General features: G+C 43.0%; 1 protein-coding gene across 1 annotated transcript in view; it reads right to left on the reverse strand.

Annotated features, from left to right (window-relative positions):
* Window positions 1-2,193: 2,193 nt before the first annotated feature.
* The window catches only part of LARGE (like-glycosyltransferase), a 301,741-nt gene continuing 294,311 nt past the window's right edge, over window positions 2,194-9,623 (reverse strand). Inside the window, exon 15 of the mRNA XM_009332983.1 lies at window positions 2,194-5,370. Within this exon, the coding sequence (XP_009331258.1) occupies window positions 5,173-5,370 (198 nt within the window). The 3' untranslated portion in view covers window positions 2,194-5,172. The remainder of the gene's footprint in view (window positions 5,371-9,623) is intronic.

Here is a 9,623-nt window from a genome sequence, read left to right on the forward strand (position 1 = left end):
TATATTGTGAACCAAAGTAACAATCTTCAAACAATCCCCAATTCACCTAAGTATTTGGATGTAAACATACCATCTAAATATACATTATGAATTACTACTGTAAAAATGACTTCATTTAGCTATCAATGCTTCTGCATTTTCAATACTGCAGTGGAAATACTAGGTTATTGGCTGTCATTGTCTACTAGTGACTTATTTGTTCCAATGTCATTTACTGGAGCCGCAGAAACTTAGCTGCTTTCTTTTCCCAAAATTGAAATATTTTTTTAGCTAACAATGATACATTCTCTTTTTTGCACTCCCACCATCTAATGTATTAGACCTTGTTGAAGTTCATAAATAATGATGCTCACCCCGCTTGCTGAGCTTGCTGTGTTTTCCTGTTGCTGCACTGAAACCTGAGGAACACCCATACAGTATCTGGCAGAGCAGGAAGGAATGTCCTGTGCAATGCCTAAGAGTAATATCTCTGCTGATTTGCCAGGACTCCCAGTGCTGCTGGTCATTAATCTTTCTCAGCCAAAACCAGATGGGGCTATTAGGCAGGCTGGAGTAATTGGGGAAACTGGCAAAATGCGAAGGAAATGCATTATCTTCTGGATAGAATTGCATGTAAAAATGAGAACATTAAAAATGTATTTTTCACATTTAATTGGACGATGTACGATTATACGTACCAGAAAATAATGTGCAATATGTGTTTTGTGCAGGGCATTTATAAAACTGTTCAGCTGTACTAGGGCCTTATTTTCCCCTGAGGAGAGAAACAGTAGCTACAATTCTGACAAGGTTTTTGTGCTTTTCCCTCTAACACAGGACTTACTCTGCCGCAACAGCTACTGCAAACAACACTACAAAGTGCCTCCGCTTGTCGGAGTAAAAGGCAAATGCAGTTTATGATTTACATACAAACCACATGAAGCCTACCAGGTAAAAAATCACTACTTTAGGAATAATGTGAGCATATCTGATATGCAGTCTAACAAAAGTGATGGAACTGCAGGTACAGCTGCTAATTCCTTTATGTCACTGAGTCCAAGATGATGATTACAAATAGAATAAAAATTGCAAATTATGAAGTGGAACCAGATTACTCACATAGGAAACTAGCAAGGCTGGAAGGAATTACTGAAAGTAGGATTTGGAAAAAAATCTGATAGATACTATTTGCGATAAACAAAGACATTTTCTAGGTCTGCCAGGTAGGCAAATGGTAGATGACCCTTAGCCAGAAAATGCTAGGATGGAAACTACAGCTAAACATTTTAAGGTATATACTGTGACAACAGAGAGAAATCATGGAAACATATTAGAGGGTTACAATAAGACATTAAATAAAGGCAAGTGTTTTGCCCAAAACTTAAACTTGCAAAGCCTGTTATATCAAAGGGAGAAGCATGAAAACAAAAATAGGAGGATTGGGTGCCAGCCAGCACATTATTATTTGGAATAATAATTATGTCTGAAATGTGGTGGGATGTCAGGATGTGCTGGTAAATACACAGTTCAGGCTCTGGTGCCGGAATGGGCTTAGGGGACTGAAAAGTTTGCAGCGGCTCACACGTGTCAATGTTTTGGAGTGGAGGGGGAAAAGGGGGACACAGAACATAAAGTGTCAAGATAATACCCCAAATTAGAAGAACAAAATAATTTTGTGGGATTTTATTTCTGATCTCTTGACTAGGAAGAGGTTAGCATTTAGGAAGGCTAAAGAGGAAAATACAAACCCCCAACCTAGTACGGTGATATTTGATATAAAAATTTAAAAAGAAAACCCCCTTTTTCCTTTTAAAGAAGAACCAATGGCCCTAAATAAAGAGAAAAAAAGCCCTGAAATCCTCAGATTAAAAATGGAAAGGGCTTATAAATAGCCATGGGGTATGGTATTCCCTTAGATAAATGGAAGACAAGGAAATGCTGATATGACTAAATTGGAAATTTTAGAAGTTATTCAGGCCAAATAGGAAACCTTCAGAGAATGGAAATCAAAAGTTTGTAAAGCTGAAAGGAAGGTATGTAATAGCTAAGATGGAGTTCGAGCAAGCTAAGAGGGAATTTGAAGAGCAAATACTAGGAAGGTAAAACTGAGAATACACATTTCCTCAGTACACCAAAAGCAGAAAACCAGAGATAACCGGTAGGCCACCCCAAACAATAAGTAGAAGAAACAATTAAAGACAATAAGGACATTGCCAAGAATCTAAATGATTTATTTGCATCAGTCTTCACCAGAGAGGGTGCTGGAGTGATATCTAAATGAGAGACTCACACTTTCCAAATATCAAAGATAAGGAGAGATCATAGGCTGAAGACTCAAGAGAGAAGTTGGTGGAACAAATCAATAAATCAAAGGCGTTAAGTCACCAGGTTTATCTGATATTTCTTGAAGACTTCAGGAGAAAACTGAGAATTAAGTAACAAAGTTGCTAGCAAATACCTACTACAGCAGAGGACTGGAAGACAGACGGTGTTATAACCGAACTGGGGATTTTTGGTGGTGGTGGTGGTGGTGGTTTTTTCACGGTGTCGGAGGAGCCCTGGCAGTTACAGACAGATATATAATCCCAATTTGCTATCATGTAAATTGGCTGAAATGTGTTAAAAAAACCCAAGCCCCACACCTCCCAAATTATGAAGCGCATAGACAAACATGACACGACAGGTAGAAGTCAGTACAGTGTCTATAAGTGAAAAAAAAAGGGGCTCTTTGAACCTACTACCGGTCTTGGAGCTGGTTATACCAGCCCGCACACGTAAGCCCACCCAGGAGGTCCCATGACTCGCTGTGCAGACAGGCAAGTCGCAAATGATTACCTCCCTGCTCCCCCATCCACATCTCAGGACCACCGAGGGAAGAATAACGTTCATGTTGATAATGGCACATCCAAACAATGTACAGGTCCGTGCTACAGGTTATGCTGCTGCAGGGCAATCCAGTCCATCCTTGGGCAACATTGTTAAGCCAAGGAGAAGTGTATATCTGGAAATGAAAGTTTTTAATATATATGGAACATAATGGTGGCCACACCGAAGCTCTGACGGGAGATTTTATGTAGGTACAACCAGGGTTAGCCTCTTTTAGGATCAGCTTTTGATATCTTTCTGCACATTAGCTAATCAACAGGACTCTGTGCTGCAGGATTCTTCTCACTCTCAAAATGCACAGTGACCTGGACCCTTAATTGTGAGTAATATGGGACTTGGGGAGTTAAGATTTTGTTGGTTTTTTTTTTTTTTAAATATACCTTAGCCAGGACTGAGCACTCATTTAACTTCTTCCCAGCTCTTCCCAGCTTTTTCTGTAAATCTTTACATAAAGCCATTAAGAACAGAAGAAAAGCACTTTGGAAAATTATGCAGTGATGTATTCTTATGCAGCCAACACTCCCAGGGGAAAAAGTGAAAATTTCACATAGCCTCCCGCCCCTTTTTATTTCTTGTCAAAGATGTTGCCTTTTTTGGCTTTTCTTATATACACACAGCATGATGAACTGATATTTGTAGTTTAAATGTCTGGTTTAACCACGTGGTTTCCACCGTAACAGAAAGCTCTCACGAAATGTCAGGTTAGAAATAAAACCAAGCTCTAGAGGGATGAGGTGAGTAGGAAAGTAGAAGGTCCAGTGGCTGAAAAGCAAAATGGAAAAAAAGTGAGCAGAACGCAACGTGGATCCATTTCCCAACTCAGGAAGTGGTATTGGTACGCATGGTTGTATGGGGATTTCGGGTAGGGAGACAGACGCATTTCTCACTGAGTTGTTTCTGCTTTCTCTATTAACATTGCAACAGAAATTACAAATAGCCCTGCAAGGGGTAGTGCATTAAACCTCATCTCTTCATCCCATGTAAACACAACATTAATACTGAAGAATAAAGAAAACGATAAAAAGTCCAGTGTCTTGTTTTCTGCATTTTGCTTGTTAAGTTTCCTGTCCGCCCTCCAGCATACTCCTGTGTGTACCGAAGTTGTGAACTTGACCAGCCCGCGTTCAAGCAAACACTCACACTCAGATTCCCAACACATTCTTTTCTCCCCCTCGAATGGGGAGTTTATTCCTAACAGTTCTGCTCCTTTTAATTATAAACTCCTTTAACGAAGTAGTTCTGAGACCTTGCAGCAGGCAGCAGGAGAGCACCAAGGCCACTAGTTGCCATGTTTATAATCCCTGTTCAGCAAAGAAGTCCACTTAAAGCCCAAGGCCCAATGCTTTCACGGACAGCCATGCACTGAAATGAGCCTACAAATCAATATCCCCCCGCACAACGTGCCTTATAGGCAAAATCCAATTCTTGCCTAAAAAAGATAAAGAGTTACAGCCAGGCCCTTTATTTTACGAGACACACACGAACGAGTTGCTCTGGTGAAAACAGACCTTACACTCACAGATTTTGTTTACTTTTTGGCAGAGCTACCGATCTTCTTTACTGGACCACCAGAACTGAAGATGGGAAAGAAACACAAGGGAGACATTTCCTTGGCGAGGAAAGGAGCAGCATTTAGGACTGGGGAAAAGGCAGAGTGGGGCACAGGGGATTTTCCTGATAAAACAACTAATTTGAGAATAAAAGACCAACCGTTATCATGTGTACACCTAAACCAGTAACACACCTTCTCTGGAGTGCAGTATTGTATAAGCGTCGCCTTCATTTTCGAGGCTAATTCAGACCTTTGGCTCATCCTGCATTAACAAGGTCATCCATGTTAACAGGGCCCCTGTGAAAGTTCACAGGTGAAAGTTCCCTTTTAGAGTAGTGCAGATTTGAAATTCACAGGACAGCGACCCGAAGATCTTCCTTTACAGATAAAAAGCATGTCAAATTATTAAATAGCAACATGAATATTCTGAAGGTCTGTCTTTGCTCTGCAGTTAGGAGAGCAGTGTGCGTTCCCAGCCCCTGCCCAGTCCCCACCTCCGCAGCACGGCGGGCACGTGGCCGGCTCCTCTCGCTGACACCTCACGAATGCTAAAGCTGAAAGGCCTGGGGTAGTCGGGGAAGGGACGAATGAGCATAGTCCGAAGACATGTCACTTCAAATTTCTACTGTTAGAACTGCCAGGTACGATATAAAAACAGAAAGTATTTCTCAGTTCGAAGTTTGAAGACTGGGCCCCAAACTTTGAGTGGCTCCTCCCTCCGGTGTCCCTGTTTCCCGCACACGGGCTCCATTGTGCTAGCTGTTGTTCTCTGCCGTGAGATATTTGAGGGCTGCAAAGCCGTAGTGGCGCGACATATCCTGCTGGAACTCCTCCTTCAGAGTCTTGAGACAGATGCGGTATTGCTTGTTGGAGCGAAACTTGGTGATGTCGAAGCTGGGGGCGTGCGGCATGTGGATCATGTAGGCGTTGGGCAGCACCGTGAACTCGTACTCCTGGGGGAGAAAGACACCAGCTGTGAGGGTGTTCCCGAGCCCTCTTGCAATGCATCTCTCCTGTACCTCCACAGTCAAACATGCTCCATCATGTAACAGTGCAGTGTGGGTCTCAGAAAAAACAAACCCATACAGATATGCCAAATAAGCCTTCTTTTTTTAAAGTTGCTTTTTCTTGGTTTTATGGAACATCTACTTTCTCTTTCAAAATGTTTTTCTCCATGTAAGCCAAATAATGGGGAAACAGTACAAAAGGCATGTCTGAAGCCATGTCTGCAGCACAGATTTTGCAGTAGTGTGCTTGCAACCAACACAGCTGTGACTGCACACAGCATGAGTCTCAAGTGACCACGCAAAAGCATATTTTTGTCCCTACAATTTATCTTGTTTGGCATGCTGGAATAAGCTGAATTTACAAAGGCATCCATTGCACTACATACATTGCTTTGCCTGTGTACTAAGATACTTACAGCGAGAAAGCTGTCCAAAACAATTTATAAACCTGAAATGAGGGGAGAATATGGTATCTTTTATAGGTGATGTGTGAAAATGGACCTGCTAATTCCATATGCTTTGAGAAGGTTTTATGCAAATGAAGTTCCTCTTCACAAAGTATGAGATACTGTTTTAATTCCCCCTCTCCTCTAAAACTGCTTCACTAATTCTCTTTCTTTATATCTGACCAAGTTCTTTGACAATTTTTGTTGTTAAAAAATGATGGTTCATTTAAGTCTCAAATACAGCTGTTAGATATTTTCAATTTTTATAATTAAATATATGATCATTAGAGCAAAGCTAGACAAAGACTGATTCTTAGACAAGCTGAAAGTTCACTAGTGTAGGATGGGCAAGAACCAGGTATCTGCTCCTGCAAGGAACTGGGCATAAAAGGGACGTGAACCTCAGTATTCTGTAGCCAAGCAAAGTACCGTAACCACTAGGACGCTACCACTTTTTTCATATGGAATTTCAAAAAGTCTGAGTTGTATGGGATGCAAATGACAAAGAAACTTCGAAGCCTCCACAGGCAAATTTCCTATTGTCCTCACACAGTTTCTACTTACAGCTGTTGCTGTATTGACTCATTAACCATCTCTGCATAAGACACTGGGCAGGAAAAGAACAGCCACACAGCATGCTGGCTTTAAAAGAAATGGTGCACAGCTTCCCCTGGTTTGCAAAGTCCAGTCACTTGTAGATTTAGGAGTCTGTGCAGAGACACAGAATATCTGCAGCACAGAGGCAGAGTACTCCAAAATATTTTATTAGGGAAAAAGATTTTTGAGAGAGTACACACTTGTGCTAATAAACATGAGTGTTTCACCTATAAATCTTTCTTCATCTAACAAAATATGATCAACCCAGAAAAGACTGGAAGCTGCTGGGTTACAATGCTACCAGAAACCAAGTGTTTGAGCAACGTAGCCCAAAATGAAACCCAAACAAATGGAAAAAAGTGAGGAGAATGCAATGTGGATCCATTTCCCAACTTGGGCAGTGGTATTGGTGAGCCCAAAGTGCAGCTAAGGCTGCAGTGCCTTCCCAGAGACACCTATGAAACAGTAGCGTGTGTTGGACAGCTAGGTGCAGATGTAGCTGTATGGCTGCTCCTTTCTCATTATGGGAATGCCTGTTCCCTGCCAGACAGTGCTAAAGTGGTAAATCTTTGTGCCAAATTACAATGCTGTCATATATGGGAATGGACCCCTCTGAGCTTCTGTTTGTGGTGACAAATGTACAGCAAGAGCAAAATAATCTGATGCTCACAGGCAGAACTCATTTAGCTGGAAGAAGCTTAGAAATAATGGGGAACCAAACGCAAAAACAAAGACTGGCATGATGGAGTGAGGAGAGCTGATAAACTACAAACTACAAAATATGTCTCTACAGGACATTAAAACTAAGGGCTGAAGCTGCAGAGGAAGATGCATCCCCCTCATACAATCTTTTCTTTGTTCTCTGTTTGCATCTCAAGTCTGTAATCCTGCTAGTCAGGGACTGACTGTGCTCTGCAGTGTGAACTGTTCAGCACAGGGGTGCTCCCATCCCTCCGAAAGGCCTTCAGGCACATAAAGCCTTCCAAAAACTTACGAGTCTGCTGCTAATCAGCCCCTTTGAAAGATGCTGCCCCGGGGTCCTGGAAAAAGGATTGCTCACAGTCTAGTTCCACAATCACTGGAAGAGCAGGGAAAGGCTTCCTAATGACCCATCCCTACTACATGGAAACATCTGTTGAGAAAGCAATGCACTTGCAGGAACCTCTGTCCCTATCTCACAGGTTATAAATTCTTTAGACGGAGACTGTCATTATCTACGTATTTGTACAGCATCCAGCTTAGTGGACATCTGCATGCCCCCAGAATAATAATGACAATTATCTCCACGCTGTGTGCTGCTCTGAAGGACGGTAGTGGCACAGGCCCTTGGTAAGGAGTCTGAAAGTTCTCTTGACAGATACTGCTATTGTGAGGAGCAGTGAAATAATTCAATTGAGAAGCTGCCCTGCCTGCTGATAATGAAGCCAGCCAAGCAGCTGGCAGCAACCTGATCTGTGGACACCCCGAAGCAGAGGAGTGCCATAGGGGGAGGTAGCTGTGCGATCCCACGTCCCCTCCAGACTGATTTTCTGGGAGAACAGGCCAATACCCATGTTGCTACAGATGAAAATGAAACTTCTTTTCAATGTGAGAATGTTTGTAAGGCTGGAAGAGTGAGAAAAACAATTCCCCAGAGTTAGTTCCAGCCCAATGGCCATTTAAAATATCTGCGCTATGATCAACTTTTAAAAGTGTTCCAATTTCCCATGTGTGAATCTATATACTGGGCAAATGTCTCTGAACAGAAGAGTTAAATCATGAGTGCTAGATGAGAGCTGCCAGTGGGAATGTAAGCCTTGTTACCCATATTAACAAATAATAAATCATTACACTGGCACTCTCCACAACTGATGGTTAATTGAATAGTATTTGGAAAGTGCACTGGAAAATTAAAGTGTTATAGCAGAGCAAAATATTATTATTAATGATAATATAAGGGACAATTTTTTTCTAATCTTCAATAATTTTTTATCAAGATAAGTAGGTACAAATTTGTTGGGAATGCACTTCTGCAAACAGAGGGCAAGTATTCACCAGCCCAAGGTGACCGTGTGGTTTTGTAAGCAGAAATAGAAAATTACCCTCCCCTGTATGTGCCTGCACACAACTACACTGTAGCCCACACCCCAGAGACACAACCTCCCAGTAACTTGCTGCATGCCTTGTGCTGGTCTGCTTCACATAAACTGGTAAGAGGTAGGCAGAGAAGGATCAGCTATATTCCAGATCCATAGCAGAAGCTAGCATAGGAGGATACAGATGGCCAAAAAGCATGGGTTTTGGTTAGCATGAAATGCTAGTTCAAAAACTGGGACTGAAACCAAACTAAAAAAACCCCAAACAAACCCAAATTAAAAAGAAATGCCATGACCCAGACCCTGCTGATTAGCACAGTGGTTAGCTTCACATCCAAGAACAGCAGGGAGATGCAAACCCTGCCATTTCAGTGAGCAGCAGCACTGGGCTCCCACGGAGCCCAAGTCGCTGCCAGCCTCTAAGATCTAGGTTGGTGGCAGGGACCTTGGCAGCTCTGAGAGCTCTAGTGCCAGTCTGGGACTCTTGAGCTTTCTCTGCATCCTTATTCTTATATATTCTGCCCAGCAGCTCCATCCCAAGTCACAGATCCAAGAGGCCGGTAGCCCAAGGATCAAGTACCTGGATCCTCTAGAGTCTGCTCCACAGCCAGAAACTTCATCGAGTTAATATCTTCATTAATATCTTCATCAATGACATAGACAGTGGGATCGAGTGCACCCTCAGCAAGTTTGCAGATGACACCAAGCTGAGTGGTGCGGTCGACACGCCAGAGGGACGGGATGCCATCCAGCGAGACCTGGACAAGCTCGAGACGTGGGGCCCTGTGAACCTCGTGAGGTTCAACAAGGCCAAGTGCAAGGTCCTGCACCTGGGTCAGGGCAACCCCCGGTATCAATACAGGCCGGGGGATGAAGGGATTGAGAGCAGCCCTGCCGAGAAGTACTTGGGGGTACTGGGGGATGAAAAGCTGGACGTGAGCCAGCAATGTGCGCTCGCAGCCCAGAAGGCCAACCGTATCCTGGGCTGCATCCAAAGAAGCGTGGCCAGCAGGTCGAGGGAGGGGATTCTGCCCCTCTACTCTGCTCTGGTGAGACCCCACCTGGAGTACTGTGTCCAGCT

This window comes from Pygoscelis adeliae, unplaced genomic scaffold (assembly GCF_000699105.1).
Source record: "Pygoscelis adeliae isolate BGI_AS28 unplaced genomic scaffold, ASM69910v1 Scaffold38, whole genome shotgun sequence".
Taxonomy (NCBI): Eukaryota; Metazoa; Chordata; class Aves; order Sphenisciformes; family Spheniscidae; genus Pygoscelis; species Pygoscelis adeliae.